Raw genomic sequence first — 19,258 nt, forward strand, 5'->3', positions numbered from 1 at the left:
TTGAAGTGGGAATGCTTCGTACGTAATGTCATCAAAGTTGGTTTTGTGGAATGACATGATTATAACTACAAAAACAAAAACTGTTAAAATTACCTAAAACCAATCCACTGGACCCTGTGTATTGATGCCTGTAACAATATTTATTATATATATATAATTTTTATTTTTATTATTATTATTATTATTATTATTATTATTATTATTATTATTATAAGCCAGTGAGTGGCTTTGTGTGAGCTGCTATTTTTCATTGCTTTCCTTAATTTTCAATCTTTATTTCCAAGTGCCATCACTTTTGAATTGTAATAGTGTTGCAGATAAGAGGAAGCGAGGCCTCCGCACAGATGAACAGTTTCTCTGTAGAAAGCAGAACCGCCCCTCATCTTCTTACTGGAAGTTGAAGAAACTAACACTGAGTGTGTATATATATATATATATATATATATAATCAGGATCTGTTTATTTCGCTAAGTTAAGTTCCACATTATCCCGTTCCGATGAAAGCGGACATGAAAGTATTTTATACCCAGATGAGAGAACTGCTGGGTTTATTAGAAGAATAGATATAGATGAGTAGACAGAGTAAGACACAATACATGTGCCTGAATGGGAGGGAGGGCGGGGAAAGCTGAGAATGCAAGGAGTGGAGGTGGAGAAGAGAGTACAGGCAGGGTGGAGCGGGTGGAGAAGAGTGTCTGGAGTGATGTGTGACAGAAGGGTTCCAGCCAGAGTGAAGGGGAAGGTGTACAGGACGGTAGTGAGAGCAGCCATGTTGTACGGTTTAGAGGCGTTGGCACCGACTAAAGGGCAGGTGGATGAAGTGGAGGTGGCAGAGTTGAGGATGTGGAGGTTTTCATTGGGAGAGATTAAAAATAAATAAATGAATTATTAGCGGGACGGTAGCTCAGAGCAGGTAGAGCTGGTCGTGTAGTCATCTAAAGGTTGCTGGTTGGATCCCAGGCTCCTCCTGCTAGCATGCTGTAGTGTCCTTGAGCAAGACACTTAACCCCTAATTGCTCCTGATGGCTGCGTCTGTCGGTGTTTGAATAATTGTAAGTCGCTTTGGATAAAAGCGTCTGCTAAATGCAATGTAATGTAATAAAAAGGTGTAGAAGGGCTGTACTACTGTGTAGAAGCTTCAGTATATTATTATTTATTTATTTATTTATTATTATCATTATTATTATTATATATTATTATTACTACAGCATACTGTTTTATTCTATTGAAGCAAATAACTCAACATGGACTCATTAGACAAGCAATTAAAACCTTTTATTGAAGCATATCAGCGTGGATTAAAACACATGCATTCATATGATGCATGTTTATATGATGCATGTTTATAGGATGCATGTTTATAGGATGCATGTTTATATGATGCATGTTTATATGATGCATGTTTATAGGATGCATGTTTATATGCAGCACTTTAATAACTGAACAGGAATATGAGAAGAACAACATGGATTGTGGCCTGCACGAGCTTACGCACTTTTAGTATTTTTAGAGTTTATTGTGCATAATCTCCTGGTGCGTTACTCCGGGTGTGTCACTGCATATATGTATGAACGTATGTGTATGTATGTGACGAATAAACCTCTTGAATCTTGAATGAAGGTTTGTTAAAGTTGTTTATTTGGCGCATGAGAACCGCCTGCTGCACCTGCTGCTGACCACCAGGTGTCACTGTGGTCTCAGCACAAACCGGAAAACAGACCCGAAGCCCCGCCCATCGCCACAACTGTGTACAGACAATTGCCCAAAAAATGCTTAAGAATCTGAGCAAATCTGAAAAAAGATACGAAACAATAAAGAAATAAAACGTATGGAAATAACGCCATTCCTCCTCGTGACTCGATTCTGTCTCGCGGCCAATCACAGTCCGTCTTCTATGTTGATCGCGCGCTGACGCTGCTTTGTGATGTTCTCGTGTCGGTGAATCAATAAAGTTGGAAAAGAAAAAACAACAACGCTTTGCGGAAGTGGATCTTCGTGACGGACAGGCTAACAGCTAACAGCTAACAGCCAACACTCCCAGCTGCGGTCTGACCCGTTTGTCGTCGAGCTGCCGGACCACAGGTAGAGGAGCAGGGTTCTGGTTCTCCGGGTTGTCCTGGTTCTCCGGGTTCCACCTGTTCCGTGCTAAGCGGCATGCTAGCACGGTTAGCCTCTTATTAAGGCGTCAACGGGACGCTGCTGGCCACTTTAGCATGCTGCTGCTAACCGGCAAGCCGCTCCAAACTGTTAGAAACTGAGATGATTCTTTAAAATGTCTCCGGTAAAGTGTTGACACCCACAGCTGTAACCCAGCGAGCTGCTGGGGCTGTGGTGCCGGGCCGCAGCTGCCCGCTTCCTTTTGTTGGAATCGCAGCATTTACTCAGATCGTGTCCGAGTTAGCGTGTCAACCAGCCGGTTACCGTGTCAACCAGCCGGTTACCGTGTCAACCAGCCGGTTACCGTGTCAACCAGCCGGTTACCGTGTTAACCAGGGGGTTACCGTGTCAACCAGGGGGTTACAGGGGGTTCTTGTTCAGGGGGTTCTGTTTTATTCGTTTTGATTTGTTTCTAGGGCCAAGATGACAGCCGCACCTTACAACTACTCCTACATCTTCAAGTACATCATTATCGGTGAGGCCTTCCTCCTCTTCCTCGGTGTCATGGCGACTGAGAAGATGAGATAATTTCACATATTACAAGATAACAGTGATATCTTGATCAGTGTTTCCATCCCAGTGCTGCAGCTCTTCTGTTTCCACCTGATTCCATTATTAGGGATGTCGGGATAGTTCTGGGCCAATACAATGTAAAAAAAAAAAAAAAAAAAAAACAATTTGGGGGATGCCAATGTTTTTTGCTTATTTATTTTGTTAATTATATTTATTCCCCCTTTTGTGCCAGGGAAACAAAGAAATATTTGTTATCTAAAATAACTGAACGGTTTTAAAGCCTTTCAGCCTTTCAACACACTATCTTTGAATGATAGTCATAGTCATTCATCCACCAACACAAATTACAGTTTTCCGAGTTCCCCTGAATGCAGCATCACTTCCTGCTTGGAGCCGTGTCTGCGTCTCCTAACGTAAAACCATCCATCATGGATGGGGTCGTTTTGTCAGATGGTTAAAACGGGTTATACAAAACTACTTTGGCAGCCGTTCCTATACCTGGCACCCCGCCCAAGTAAAGTCTGTGTGTGGGAAACACTAGATAAACATCGGCCGCTGCCATCGGTGAATATCCTCTTATTTATCGATAGGTCGTCAACAAGGTGAATATCGACCGATAAATAGGTGCATCCCTGTCCATTAGGAACTGGAAATTGTCAACTGTGTGTGTGTGTGTGTGTGTCTCTCTCTCTCTCTGTCTCTCTCTCCAGGTGACATGGGAGTTGGGAAGTCCTGTCTCCTGCATCAGTTCACAGAAAAGAAATGTAAGAAATCTTTATCCTCCTTTTTAGAGCATAGTACAGTGTTGTTATTTTATTATTTTTTTTAAATATTGTATTGCTGCATTGTTTGTGAACGTGGAATCAATAATAATACATTTTGTAAAATCACTACATTACACAATCAAAAGTTTACATCCAAATTTCATGGAAATTTGGGGCCAATGTTAGAATTGATGCAACAAATGGAACATTTTTGATGGTTTGGTTCCAGCAAATTGATTGTGTCCCCAAATCTTCGAATATTTACTGTTTTTCTTCCTATGGTGGATGTGTATTATTACTCTTATGCAATGACGGTGGCATGAAATGAACATAAGAGACAATTACACTGTTGATCTAATTTATTAGAAAAAATTACCAGGGCTGTCAATTTAATGTGTTTATTTTGTTAATTAATTATGAGTAAATAACGCACTAGAAAATAATGCAATTAAATTAATACATTTTGCCCCCTGACCCGATAAAGGGAAGGTTCTCCATTGCAGTATCCTCAGAAACCACAGGTGGCAGTAGAGAGAGAGTACCGTGTGAAGCAGGACGTAGAAAACGAAGAAAGATAGACCGCAAACATGGCTGCGCGCAGCAGCATGGGAGCTTGTTTATGCCGATGGGGAAGTGCTGTTCATGGTGGTTAAACCGACAAAAACGGCAAAAGGGAGCTGGTCTGATGCGTGCAGAGATAGGAGACGAGGGTTGGAAGCCGTGTCCTGCTCAGAGGACCAACTGAATCATGGAACAGAGTCACAGGACCGGGGAACCGGCGAACCGGGGACTGGGGGGGTTCCTGAAAACTAGACCTTCAAGTCTTTTTATTCTGGTTGCGTTGGCACTGGAACTATGAAGTGACGTCAGCCAATGGGGTTTCAGCTCCACTTCTACGTAAACTTTCACTGATTTCACTGTCACTCCACAAAAATCAGCTTCTGAACTTATTTGAGGCGAGAAATAATAAATCCAGTTTCTATCTCTTCACTCGTATTACATCTACAAGAGAACATTTAAAAGCTGTTCCTTTTTTTTTTTAAGCGTTAAAGTGTTGAAATGTTTTGGAACTTAACTGTGTGTAAATAAAGACATATTTACACAGGTTTTTAAATATGCTAGTAGCCGGTGCTGCACTGACTCCTACGTCACTGAAGGTTCCTCTTGTGCCCTGGAGGAGCAGCTAAACCGTCCCTCAACACGGAGTTGTTAGAATAGAACCGGTTCTAGTTGTTAGAACTCCGTGTTGACTAGGATGGGTTGTAGTTGTGACTAGGTTGGGTTGTAGTTGTGACTAGGTTGGGTTGTAGTTGTGACTAGTTTGGGTTCTAGTTGTGACTAGTTTGGGTTCTAGTTGTGACTAGTTTGGGTTCTAGTTGTGACTAGGATGGGTTCTAGTTGTGACTTGGTTGGGTTGTAGTTGTGACTAGGTTGGGTTGTAGTTGTGACTAGGTTGGGTTGTAGTTGTGACTAGGTTGGGTTGTAGTTGTGACTAGGTTGGGTTGTAGTTGTGACTAGGATGGGTTCTAGTTGTGACTAGGTTGGGTTGTAGTTGTGACTAGGATGGGTTCTAGTTGTGACTAGGTTGGGTTGTAGTTGTGACCAGGATGGGTTCTAGTTGTGACTAGTTTGGGCTCTAGTTGTGACTAGGATGAGTTGTAGTTGTGACTAGTTTGGGTTGTAGTTGTGACTAGGATGGGTTGTAGTTGTGACTAGGATGGGTTGTAGTTGTGACTAGGTTGGGTTGTAGTTGTGACTAGGATGGGTTGTAGTTGTGACTAGGATGGGTTGTAGTTGTGACCAGGATGGGTTGTAGTTGTGACTAGGATGGGTTGTAGTTGTGACTAGGATGGGTTGTAGTTGTGACTAGGATGGGTTGTAGTTGTGACTAGTTTGGGTTGTAGTTGTGACTAGGATGGGTTGTAGTTGTGACTAGGATGGGTTGTAGTTGTGACTAGGATGGGTTGTAGTTGTGACCAGGATGGGTTGTAGTTGTGACCAGGATGGGTTGTAGTTGTGACCAGGATGGGTTGTAGTTGTGACCAGGATGGGTTGTAGTTGTGACCAGGATGGGTTGTAGTTGTGACCAGGATGGGTTGTAGTTGTGACCAGGATGGGTTGTAGTTGTGACCAGGATGGGTTGTAGTTGTGACCAGGATGGGTTGTAGTTGTGACCAGGCTGGGTTGTAGTTGTGACCAGGCTGGGTTGTAGTTGTGACCAGGCTGGGTTGTAGTTGTGACCAGGCTGGGTTGTAGTTGTGACCAGGCTGGGTTGTAGTTGTGACTCGGATGGGTTGTAGTTGTGACTAGGATGGGTTGTAGTTGTGACCAGGATGGGTTGTAGTTGTGACCAGGATGGGTTGTAGTTGTGACTAGTTTGGGTTGTAGTTGTGACCAGGCTGGGTTGTAGTTGTGACCAGGCTGGGTTGTAGTTGTGACCAGGCTGGGTTGTAGTTGTGACCAGGCTGGGTTGTAGTTGTGACCAGGCTGGGTTGTAGTTGTGACTCGGATGGGTTGTAGTTGTGACTAGGATGGGTTGTAGTTGTGACTAGGATGGGTTGTAGTTGTGACCAGGATGGGTTGTAGTTGTGACTAGGATGGGTTGTAGTTGTGACTAGTTTGGGTTGTAGTTGTGACCAGGATGGGTTGTAGTTGTGACTAGGTTGGGTTGTAGTTGTGACTCGGCTGGGTTGTAGTTGTGACTCGGCTGGGTTGTAGTTGTGACTCGGCTGGGTTGTAGTTGTGACTCGGCTGGGTTGTAGTTGTGACTCGGCTGGGTTGAAGTTGTGACCAGGATGGGTTGAAGTTGTGACCAGGATGGGTTGAAGTTGTGACCAGGATGGGTTGAAGTTGTGACCAGAATGGGTTGAAGTTGTGACCAGGATGGGTTGAAGTTGTGACCAGGATGGGTTGTAGTTGTGACCAGGATGGGTTGTAGTTGTGACTAGGATGGGTTGTAGTTGTGACCCGGTTGGGTTGTAGTTGTGACCCGGTTGTAGTTGTGACCAGGATGGGTTGTAGTTGTGACTAGGTTGGGTTGTAGTTGTGACTAGGATGGGTTGTAGTTGTGACCAGGATGGGTTGTAGTTGTGACCAGGATGGGTTGAAGTTGTGACCAGGATAGGTTGAAGTTGTGACCAGGATGGGTTGAAGTTGTGACCAGGATGGGTTGTAGTTGTGACCAGGATGGGTTGTAGTTGTGACCAGGATGGGTTGTAGTTGTGACTAGGTTGGGTTGTAGTTGTGACTAGGATGGGTTGTAGTTGTGACTAGGATGGGTTGTAGTTGTGACCAGGATGGGTTGTAGTTGTGACCAGGATGGGTTGTAGTTGTGACCAGGATGGGTTGTAGTTGTGACTAGGTTGGGTTGTAGTTGTGACCAGGATGGGTTGTAGTTGTGACCAGGATGGGTTGTAGTTGTGACCCGGCTGGGTTGTAGTTGTGACCCGGCTGGGTTGTAGTTGTGACTCGGCTGGGTTGTAGTTGTGACTCGGCTGGGTTGTAGTTGTGACTCGGTAGGGTTGTAGTTGTGACTAGGATGGGTTGTAGTTGTGACTAGGATGGGTTGTAGTTGTGACTAGGTTGGGTTGTAGTTGTGACTAGGTTGGGTTCTAGTACCTGCAGTGCAGACACATAAAGGGACGGTTCCTCCAAAAAGTTGTTACAACTATGAACGTTTCTGACAAACTCTGTTGTGTGATCACTCTGCCTCGTTGCAGGGTCGTCCTAAGAAAGTGCAGATAAACACCAAAGAAAAATGTTTCCTTTTATTTGCATCTTAAATTAATAAAACATGTATTTGTGAAAAGATAGGTTTGAGATATTGAAATAAAACAACATAGTGGCTTCTAAAGCCATCTTTTGTCATGTCCATTCAATGCTTTACTGGTCTGCCACAATAATGGAATAATACTGTTTTTAAATTTAAATATCTTCATTTGGGGGCTTTTCTCAGCAATTATTATTTTATGTGATTATTTAGGATTCATTTGATTTAATTATTACAGATCATGTAATTAATTACATAATTTTTTAATCGATTGACAGCCCAAATAAAAACAGAATGCTTTATTTTCTTTGTTTCGAGGAACCTCTCCAATGTCTCCATTAAACATGAAGAGTCCTTCAGAACCGAGAAACGAGACGCAGTGAAATCACACTTTAACATTTTAAACATTTTTAACATTTAAAATATTTTAAAATTTTAAACATTTGAGCATTTTAAATATTTTTAGTATTTTAACATTTTAAACATTTGAAATATAGCATTTGCAAATAAATCAATGTTTGGGAAACAGTGTGGTCACAGCTTTGGTACAAAGTATAAACAGGATATATTTTTAATGGATTATACTTGAACTTTGAATAAAACCTGGAAAGTACTGGAAGGTATTGGAAGGTCCCCCAGGAGACAATGAAATACAAACATTTCCTTCAATCTCTTCTGTAGAATCTGATGCTTTACAGCGTTTTGGAGAGGTTTGGTTATGCTCATTGAAAGTGCTTGAATATCACTTCCTGTCGTCCCACTTCCTGCAGTCATGGCGGACTGCCCCCACACCATCGGGGTGGAGTTTGGGACACGGATCATGGAGGTCCACGGGCAGAAGGTGAAGCTGCAGATCTGGGACACGGCAGGACAGGAGCGGTTCCGCGCCGTCACCCGCTCGTACTACCGGGGGGCCGCAGGGGCCCTCATGGTGTATGACATCACCAGGTACCCCCCACCTCCATGTACTACCAGGGGGCCCTCATGGTGTATGACATCACCAGGTACCCCCCACCTCCATGTACTACCAGGGACCCTCATGGTGTATGACATCACCAGGTACCCCCCACCTCCATGTACTACCAGGGGGCCCTCATGGTGTATGACATCACCAGGACGTCACCTTTCAGTGGAGTCTACGTTTCCTCAGGACACGATCACACAGATAATAAATGTTTATCAGACAGTTTATTAATAATTATACTCTGTCTCTCTCTCTCTCCAGGAGGAGTACTTATAATCATCTCAGTAGCTGGTTGACAGATGCCAGGAATCTGACCAATCCAAACACAGTAAGACACACACACACACACACACACACAGACACACACACACACACACACACACACACCCCTGGGGGGCAGGGCTAACATCCGCTAGCCTGACTAACTTCCGATATAAGAGGTTACCACGGCAACATGCTTGGAGCTAGACTGGTCGCCTGTTTAACATGGAAACTAGCCTGGTTACCGTGGTAACCAACCTGGTTACCGTGGTTTGGGGTGGTTAATTGTTGTATTAAATATACATTTAAATCCTCCTAAATGAAACTTACCATTTTGGGATGGAGTTGACCTTTAAGAAGATAAACACTTTTTTTGGATTTCCACTTAGTTTCTACAAGGAAAGCCTCCCTGTGATTACTAAAAATATACCAACAAGTTGAAATTCATGTTTGTATGAATGACATCCCAGGAAGACGATTGATTTATTGAACACTTTTAAGGCAGTCACCTGATACTCTGTGGATGGAGAGTCCGGTCAGGGCTGGTTGTCAGCGTCCTGGCGTCCTCTTCCACTCAACTCCTCAGGCTCTTGAACAGAACTTGTTCAAACACATCTTCAGACAGAGTCCGCTGGTTTCACAAAGTTTTCCTTTAACATAATACACAAAGACATTTTGATGGCAGTTGGATAGAGATTTGAGGAAAATTGTGACACAAAGATATGAAACAATTCAATCCATTTGATCTACACCAGTTGTCTCAAATGTCTCATTGGAGAGTGTAACCTATGTTCACCATGAGGGTGGTGGTGACGGAGATGACAGTCTGCCACAACACTGACCTGCTGTAGGACACTGAAGACTTTTTGGTAATTTGAACATCATATATAAGCATCGTATATAAACATACAAGCATCATATATAAACATTGTGTATAAGCATCATCTATAAAAAATATATAAATATCATATATAAGCATCGTATACAGTAAACATATATTAGCATCATATATAAGCATCGTGTATAAGCATCGTATATAAATTATATACAAGCATGGTGTATAAACAATGTATAAACAGGGTTTATTACATTCCCTCGTTTGCAGTTTATTTATGTCACTGTACTTGTCAGGATGTTATTTTCTGCAGGTACTTAATCAATCAAGTGTTCATTGATATTATTTGATATTATGGGCTGTGATTGGTGGCACTGAACAGTGTGAGCACGACACTCATGTCACCATTTGTCTTAAAAATGAACACGATTGAAAGAAGGACAGGAGCCCAGGTGTGGATTTGAAGGTGAGACAGTTTGAGGAAAGGAACCTGAGGAGGATTCACTGAAACGTTCAAATCTGCAGCGTCTGTAGCTCCACCACCAGGGGGCGCTATGTCAGCCACCACCACCTCTGTGTGTGTGTGTGTGTGTGTGTGTGTGTGTGTGTGTGTGTGTGTGTGTGTGTGTGTGTGTGTGTGTGTGTGTGTGTGTGTGTGTGTGTGTGTGTGTGTGTGCGCAGGTGATCATCCTGATCGGGAACAAGGCCGACCTGGAGGCTCAGCGCGACGTCACGTACGAAGAAGCCAAACAGTTTGCGGAGGAGAACGGTGAGTCCGTCGCCGCGGCAACCGCTCGCTCATCGCCGCCCCGTTGCCATGGCAACATGTTGACGTTGTTCTGTTTGTTTTAGGACTACTGTTCCTGGAGGCCAGCGCCAAGACGTACGCACACACACACACACACAGCTTCAAAATAAAAGCCCAGATTCTGCATCTGGTGAGTTACAATCTATTTACCTCCCTGTCTCTCTTCCCCTCCCTGTCTCTCTCTTTTTCTCTCCCTGTCGGTGGCTCTTTCCCTCTATCTGTCTCTCTCTTTCCCCCGTCTCTTTTCTCCCCGATCTCTCTCTTCCTCTCCCTGTCGGTGTCTTTCTTTCTCTGTCTCTCTCTCCCCCTGACCCTCTCAGGGGTGAGAACGTGGAGGAGGCCTTCCTGGAAGCAGCGAAGAGAATCTACCAGAACATTCAGGACGGCAGCCTGGACCTCAACGCCGCCGAGTCGGGGGTCCAACATAAACCCTCGGCCCCCCAGGGAGGACGCCTCAACTCCGACACAGGGCCGCCCAAGGAGGGCTGCAGCTGCTGAGCCACACACACACACACACACACACACACACTGTACTTAACTCGGCCCGTTCGCCTTTTAAATATCTTAATTGATTTAAGTTATTGATTGTTGGAAATCCTGATCGATTTATTGACCAATCAGTAGAGACGTGGCATCACCACCACCCCCCCCACACCCCCCCCCCCCCCGCCCAGGAAGATGACTAGGATGAAGAATTGATTTGTTGTGATGTCACACCAAGCCATGACATCACGTAGCTGTTTTTTTTTTTTACTGAAACTTGACCACAAAGTGCATCCACTGCTCTTTCGGGTCCTCGTGTACGTTTGGCTCCGTCTCATGAGCAAGGACACTTCCTGTCCGGTCTGAAGGTCATGTGACTGGTTGCCACGGTGACATTCATCTGGACTCAATGTTTAGCTGTGGAACCGCACGGCAGTATGGGATTATTATGGGATGGCCTAGGTCGCTTCCTACGTAGGAAGGGCCGAGCAAGTGAGACGGACCCAAATGGTTTGATCCGTTACCAATATAATCAATAATCACTTTCTCCTGGTGAAATATTAATGTTTAGTAGAAAAGTCAAATTAAACCAGTGTACCGAGTGTGTACCGAGTGTGTACCGAGTGTGTACCGAGTGTGTACCGGATAGTACACTGGCAACGGACAGTGACGTCACATCCCCCCCTAAGTCTCCCTGAAATCAGAATCTTGACCAATCAGAGTGCTAGAACATGTACGGCCCCGCCCCCTCTGCGCTCCGTCCCTCTCCGTGTGAATATTCTAACGTTGTGTACATTTTACTTTGTGTCTTAATGTTTATATTCTGTAACCAGCCCAACCTTTTCACATACTACCACTGGATCCATGGTCTGATTTGTAAATAAAGTAAATATAAATATACTGACCAAACGGCGTCTGGAGGTTACTTTTGGGATCTGAAAGGTGACACACGTGGTTGTAGTAAAATCCTCTTTTATTTCTGACAAAAACGTTCAAACTCTTCCCTCGGCTCTAAAATTAGTTTTGTACATATTTAAACTGTTCTGTCTCAGCCGCCGCCTCGTGCGTTGTGATTGGGCGGTCCCGGTCACATGATGCCCTTGCCAACGTGGCCGCCAGAGGAAGTTTGGTGCAGTCTGTGTGGGGCCCCCAGGGGCCTCGGCCCCTCTACATGCTTTTGCTCTTGGACGTCGGCTGCATCTCCTCTTCGTACTCCATCTCCACATATGCCCTCTTCTTCCGGGGCCCCAGGGCGGGGCCGGGGCCCTTCCCTTTGGCTGTGGAGCCCCTGGTCTCCGTCTCCATCTCTTCCTCCTCCTCTTCCTCCTCCTCCTCTTCGTCGCTGCTCGTCTTCAGTTTGTTCATGTCCTGACGGAGGAGACGACGATTCATCAAGATCCCAGTTTCAAGTACAGAACCAACAGGGTGTTCTGCGCTTCATAATACACCACTACTAGTACTACACCACCACCACCACTGTTACTACTAGTACTACACCACCACCACTGTTACTACTAGTACTACTATCACCAGGTTATCTTGTAACAATAATGCATAAAATTACAAACATTACATTTCAATTAATTTTCTGATATCAGTGCTACATGCACAAGTTTATTTCATCTACAGAACAAACATAAAAATGTCTCATCAGAAAGTATTAAATATTAAAAAGTATAAAATATTAAAATGTGAACCATGAATCCTGCTGAGTTTACCTCAAAGTCACTGAGGTCGCTCTCAACGTCATCTTCTGCAACAAACTCCTTCTTCCCCACATCCTACACACACACACACACACACACACACACTATAATAACAGTATAAGTAGTTTGTATTTCTACTGGTGTGGTTGATATTTCTTCACCTCGTCGTCCTCTTCCTCCTCCTCCTCTTCCTCGGTGTCGTCCTCCTGCTGCTCCACTGCTTTGTCAAAGGCATGAACTGGGAAGTTGTAGATGTCTCCGTACTGGAGGAGGATTCACTCCACATTAAACACATCATACTTCAAACGCTGACACTCATATGAGACGTTTGTGTGTCACCGACCATTCCCTGTTTGAGACGCTCCAGAAGCTCCTTCTCGATGGCGTTGTCCAGCTGAGCTGCGATCAGAGCTTTCTCCTAAAAGCACCACAACACAAGCACCTCAGAGCCAGTGAAGAGCACGGCAGGTTAAAGGTCAAAGGAGGTCAGGTTAAAGGAAGGTAAAGGTCCATGTTCCATGAACCAATCGCTCCGGGACCAAAACGTCACTGATTCTACTTCACTACAAACTGATGCAGGTCACACATAGATTTATGATGATGTCACAATGTACTACTATTATTATAATAATTATTATTATTATAATAATTATTATTACTATGAAATCTAAATGCCATAAAGAAACAAAATCACTTCTCAAACACCTGTTTGAAGGTAATGACACTTTCATACAACAACTGTTTTTTTATTCATTAAAAATGAAAACGTTAAAGCTGTATAAGAGCGAACGGCTCCGTAGTAAAACCACACGGTGGCCCAGGCGTCTGGACACGCCCAAGACAGGTGCACCACACAGACAGACAGTCAGAGGGACGGACAGACAGGTCACCTCCTTCCTGGTTTCTCTTCTCTCCACCTTCCTGCTCAGCGGAACCAACTTCCTCCTGTGAGAGGAAACAACACTCCAGGTCACATGACTGGGGATGGGGGGTGAGACGGGCCGGGCGGTGAGACAGGTACGTACCGCCTCTTGAGCGTCAGCTTGCGGATGCGGATCAGGTACTGTGTGATTTTGGTGAATCTCTGTTTGCACTTGTGTCTGATGAAGCGCGGCCAGTAGATGAGCTGCTCGTCGATCTGTTCCAGCGCCTTCTCGTAGTTCCTGCTCAGCTTCACCTGCAAAACACACCAACACCACCCGTCAGACGCCGTCGTCCCCTGCGGGCGGAGCTTTGGCTGCGGGCAGAGCTTGGTGTCGCCACCCACCTTCTCCCACATCCTGCCGGGGAACGCCGCCCTCTCTATCACCTTCATGTAGAGGAAGCACTGACCTGCGGAGATCAGACGTTAAAACACGGAGCGGCGGCCAATCACGTCGCACGACCCACCACCACCACCACCCAAAATAAACCGATGAACAGCATTAAAATTGACAACGCTGCTTCGGCATTGCATTGGTCATATTTATTTTTGTGTTTTCTATTTAGAAATGCAGGTGCGAGATATGGCCACAAGAGAGCTTAAGTTCAATTGACGTCAACAGAGCCTAGGAGTCCATTTTATTTATTGTTTGGGTTAATATATGGTTTGATTTTATTTATTTAGGATATTTCCATTTTTTCACCTGACAATGTCTGAATATTCTTAAGAATTAAATGTTCATTGCTGTTTGAAAGGGTGTACTTGAATTATTATGATATTATATTATTATATCAGTGGTCAAAACGGTCTTAAAATTAAAATAATATGATTTATGTCTTGGTCTTCAACAAAAGTCGTTTTGGTGACGGGTCAAGCTGAGGGCAGAGCTCCCAGAATTCACTTCTGTAAAACATCACAGCAACAAGAGCTCGTCATCACCTTTCTCCTCCTTGATGGTGGCGTACTGGCTGTTCGCGAGCGGACAGGCTTGCCGCGTGCACAGACCCGTCACATTGTACTCATTACGGCAGAAGTTCTGGCTCTTTGTCCTGAAGACAGACAGAGAGAGACAGACAGAGAGAGACAGACAGACAGACAGACTCATTAGTATGAACAGTGGGTACTGAGTTCACATGTTGAAGACCAAGACATAACATCTGCGTAGAAAGAGATTTTCTAGAAGTCATTCTAATCATTATTATTATGATTAATAATATAATTATTATCATCACATCAAATCTTCTGTTTAACTGGAGAAACGACAAAGACAGGAACTAGTGGGAGGAGCTGGACTCACTTGACTTTGAAGGAGCAGAACGCTTTGTTTCCAATGATGTCCCAGATCATCTGAGGACACAACACAACCCCCGGGGGGTGAGACACAAGCCCCGGGTGGTGAGACACAACCCCCGGGGGGTGAGACACAAGCCCCGGGGGTGAGACACAACCCTCTGTGAGGTTCAGAAAACGACTTGACTGTAGAGACGTCATTCACTACATCAGGTGTTTACTACGTATCAGGACATCGATGTGACGTCGACATATCATCCATCCTGAAGCACGTATTTACAGGACTTAAATGTCCGCCATAAAATGCAGCAAAACTTCGGCAAGAAACCGTTTTATTCACCGTTCCAGGATACATTCACAACCAATAACAAACAATTAATGAATATGAATAAAGTTCAATCTAAATGAAACACTACGTGGTTAGCTCCTAGCTCCTAGCTCCTAGCTCCTAGCTCCTAGCTCCTAGCTTAGCAGGGTTTGTTTGCACCTCAAACCTTAGAGACACCAGAGACTTACGTCGTCGTGCTGCATGTTGGATTCCTGTGATGTCCCCGAAGGACCCGCCCGTGTTTAGTGGAACTTTAATCTTATAAACGTGATGATATTGTTTGAACAGACGCTGCGCTCAGCTACTGCTCCTCTCGCCGCACCGCATGGACGTCAGGCAGTCGCCATCTTTGTTTCCCGTCTCGCGAGACTTGGGTCGCTGCTCTGTACGACGGGAGTTTGTCGATAAAGTTTTGTTGTTTTGTTTTTTTCCCCCTGAATTTTAGGAAACATTTCGAATGTTTTCAGTGTCAAGAGCCAAGTTGTATTCGTCACATACATGTACATGTACATGTACTTGTATGAAAGTACATGTACATGTACCTTCATACATGTACATACTTTCATACATGTATACTTTCATATATGTACGTACTTTCATACATGTACGTACCTTCATACATGTACATGTACTTTCATACATGTACATACCTTCATACATGTACATGTACTTTCATACATGTACATGTACTTTCATACATGTACGTACCTTCATACATGTACGTACCTTCATACATGTACATACTTTCATACATATACGTACTTTCATACATGTACGTACCTTCATACATGTACGTACTTTCATACATATACGTACTTTCATACATGTACGTACTTTCAAACATGTACGTACCTTCATACATGTACGTACCTTCATACATGTACGTACTTTCATACATGTACGTACTTTCATACATGTATACTTTCATATATGTACGTACTTTCATACATGTACGTACGTTCATACATGTACGTACTTTCATACATGTACGTACCTTCATACATGTATACTTTCATATATGTACGTACTTTCATACATGTACGTACCTTCATACATGTACATACTTTCATACATGTACGTACTTTCATACATGTACGTACTTACAATATGTCCTAGGCTGAAGTAGCTACCTAAGAACTTCTACTTGACTAACTAACTGATTACTAAAACGTAATACAGTAAGTCGAATACTATAGAATAAAATAAAATACAATAAAATAAAATGAAATAAAATGGAATAGATAGAGGGAATGTGCTTATGTATATTGAATAGGCAATTATGTATATACAGATATGTGCATTAAAGTGGCATGTGAATAAAGTGAGGTAGTGTTTGGGATAATACAGCACAGTATATACAGTACGGCACAGCAATACGGCATCACGAACAACCTGAACAGTGACACAGTATGCGGTACAGTATGTAGTACAGTATGCAGTACAGTATGCAGTACAGTACGCTACATACAGTACAGTAAGGCAGTGTGAGTGACTCAGTGCTTTTTGTGAGGACCCCTGGTGAGTTCAGCGTTGACAGTTCTTATGTCTTGATGTAGAAACTCCGTCTCAGTCTCTGTTGTCGCTGTGTGGCTGTGGAGGCTCTTGCTCCACCACAGCAGCTGAAACAGTCCGTTGTTGGGGTGGTGAGGATCCTTCATGACCCTGTAGCTCTGCTACTACACCTCCTGGTGTATAAGTCCTGCAAGGGGGGGAGGGTAGTTCCAGTGGTACGTTCAGCTGAACGCACCACCCTCTGCAGGGCCCATCTGTCCTGAGCAGTACAGTTCCCAAAGCAGGCAGTGATGGTGCCTGTCAGGATGCTCTCCACCGCTCCACAGTAAAAGGACTTGAGGATCCTCACCGAGACCTGGAATTTCCTCAGCTGCCTGAGGTGGTAGAGACGCTGCCTCGCCTTTCTCACCAGAGTGTCTGTGTGTAAAGTCCATGTTAAGTCCTCTGTGATGTGGACTCCCAGATATCTGAAGCTGCTCACCCTGTCCACAGAAGTCCCATTAGTCATCAATGGCGAGGTTGTAATTCCCTCCTAAAGTCCACAATCAGCTCCTTAGTTTTGCTGACGTTCAGGTGGAGGCTGTTGTCCCAGCACCAGAGTGACAGGTCAGCCACCTCCTCGCGGTAGATCTTCTCATCGCAGTCGGTGATCAGGCCACGACCACGGTGTCGTCAGCAAACTTGATGATGGTGTTGGAGCTGGACCTGGCCTCACAGTCATGTGTGTACAGGGAGTACAGTAGGGGGCTGAGGACGCAGCCCTGGGGGGGATCCTGTATTCAGGGTGAGGGAGCTTGACATGTACTTCCCCACCTTGACCACCTGGGGCCGGCCTGTGAGGAAGTCCAGGATCCAAGTGCACAGCGGAGCATTCAATCCTAGCTCCATCAGCTTGACAGCCAGTCTGGTGGGAACTATGGTGTTGAAAGCTGAACTATAGTCGATGAACGGCATCTCACATAGGCCCCCTTCTGGCCATCCAGGTGCGTGAGCGTGGTGTGCAGTACCTGGGAGACCGCGTCATCCGTGAATCTGTTCTGCCGGTACGCAAACTGCAACGGGTCCAAGGTGCGGGGGAGGGAGGCGCAGATGTAATCCTTAATCAGCCTCTCGAAACACTTCATGACCACCGAGGTGAGGGCCACCGGACGGTAGTCATTCAGGCAGGTTGGAGAGGCGATCTTCGGGACAGGAACGACGGTGGACCTCTTGAAACAGGATGGGACCACTGATTCAGCCAGGGAGATGTTGAATATTGTGGTGAACACCGGAGCTAGCTGGTTAGCACAGGTCTTCAGTACTCGTCCAGATATGCCGTCTGGGCCCGCAGCTTTCCTGGTGTTCACCCGCCTCAGAGCCCTCCTGACGTCATGCTCAGACACTGAGAGTGGGCGCTCATGCCCAGCGGTGTGACTCCAGTTAGCTGGTGAGCTAGCGGTGCTGCTGCCAGACTCAGAGCGTCATGAAAGGAGTTCAGTTGGCCGCGGGAGGCGTCCACACTCGGCTGGGGAGGAGCAGCTCTTGTGGTTTGTCATTGTCCGCAGCCCCTCCCACAAGCGTCTGGTGTTGACGTCATAACAACGACCCGCAATAAAAGGGTGGAATCCCTTCCATACATCCTGTGACGTGGGAACACGCTGTCTCCCTCCGGCGCTGGAGCCTGGTCCTCGCTCCGTCACAGCGGAATTGAAGACGAACGTCGACGTTGAGGCAGTGACGTGTCAGCATCTAAACTATTACGCATTTCATTTGTGACGCAGCCTCGGACGACGCCGCCGCACCGCACACGGCTCGAAACGACCGAGGCTCCGTGAACGCAGCGCGTCCATCTGGGGATCAGAAGGTTTGAGGCTCGTGTCGTAACAAGGGGGCGGAGCCTGTCACAGATGCGCTGTGACGTCACCTTTCATCATGTCTCTGAACCAGAAGGATCGAAGGGGGCGGGGTCTCGTGGGGCTTAGGCTCCGTCCGGTGCCGGCGTCGGTGCCGGTGCCGCGCTCGCGGTTCCGGTCGTTCTCGCTCGCACCGCACACGCGGCGGCGGTTCACGCCCCGCGGCCCCGAGCGACGCGTTTCCGAAGCCTCGAGGCGGAGAAAGGCGCCGGAGCCGCCGGGACCGTGACACGACGGGGAGCGGTGCATTGTGGGACGGGTCATCACCGCGGCTGCCGCGCCCCCAGCGGCCGCCGCCGGAACTGTCGAGTGGACATGGACAAGGAGCGCTTCATTCATTATTAATAATAATAATAATAATAAGAAGAAGAATAAGAATAAAGTCACCATAACAACAAATTATATACAATAATGACGCTCTGCATTGTGGGATGCACTACTAAATTAATTTCCTCTACTGAAGAAATGTATAAAAAGGTTTGTTTACTGTTAATATCTGCACATTATTTATTCAGCCCCTTACTCAGTTCTTTACTTTTATTCCATTGTTATTTTAATGATTTAACTTTCTCTACTTGTAGATTCATTTCATGTTATGTCATTTCAACATTGCAATCCTGCTTGTTTTGTTGTTTTTTCATGAATGACTGATGAAAACATCATTTATCAGGAGGTTTGCTTGTGTTCTGAACAGCAAACCTCATTTGAACTGAACAGCTTTGACTTTGTCACTGTACTGGTCTCCATGTTATAGAGTCGCTGAGAAAATAATAATAATAATAATAATAATAATAATAATAATAATAATAATAATCCCAGTTCCAAGCACATTGGTTTGACCTGTTGTGAACATGGAACTGTGTTTTCTAAAGGTCACGTCATTGAAATCACAATCGAGGACGCACGCGCCCTTAGTGACTAATGGCACTTCTGTCGACAGGGTGAGCAGCTTCAAGTACCTGGGAGTCCACATCACAGAGGACTTAACATGGACTTTACACACAGACACTCTGGTGAGGAAGGCCAGGCAGCGTCTTTACCACCTCAGGCAGCT

General features: G+C 45.3%; 2 protein-coding genes across 2 annotated transcripts; one reads left to right on the top strand and one right to left on the bottom strand.

The window, feature by feature from the left end:
* The first annotated feature begins 1,893 nt into the window (after positions 1-1,893).
* Positions 1,894-11,450, top strand: LOC307233193 (ras-related protein Rab-14-like). The gene is made up of 8 exons (XM_080004434.1): positions 1,894-2,082; positions 2,574-2,632; positions 3,381-3,434; positions 7,974-8,151; positions 8,429-8,495; positions 9,945-10,032; positions 10,116-10,146; positions 10,392-11,450. The coding sequence occupies exons 2-8, from the start codon at positions 2,581-2,583 to the stop codon at positions 10,567-10,569; spliced, it is 648 nt and encodes a 215-aa protein (XP_079860560.1). The 5' UTR covers positions 1,894-2,082; positions 2,574-2,580; the 3' UTR covers positions 10,570-11,450.
* Positions 11,451-11,530: 80 nt separating this feature from the next.
* mak16 (MAK16 homolog) lies at positions 11,531-15,137 on the bottom strand. Its single transcript, XM_080004427.1, has 10 exons — positions 14,989-15,137; positions 14,480-14,529; positions 14,122-14,231; positions 13,528-13,592; positions 13,286-13,437; positions 13,151-13,205; positions 12,604-12,678; positions 12,422-12,523; positions 12,273-12,335; positions 11,531-11,922 (listed from the first exon to the last, which is right to left on the bottom strand). The coding sequence occupies exons 1-10, from the start codon at positions 15,001-15,003 to the stop codon at positions 11,722-11,724; spliced, it is 888 nt and encodes a 295-aa protein (XP_079860553.1). The 5' UTR covers positions 15,004-15,137; the 3' UTR covers positions 11,531-11,721.
* Between the last annotated feature and the right edge of the window lie 4,121 nt (positions 15,138-19,258).

Source organism: Zeus faber (genome assembly GCF_960531495.2).
Source record: "Zeus faber genome assembly, chromosome: 7".
NCBI classification, from domain to species: Eukaryota; Metazoa; Chordata; class Actinopteri; order Zeiformes; family Zeidae; genus Zeus; species Zeus faber.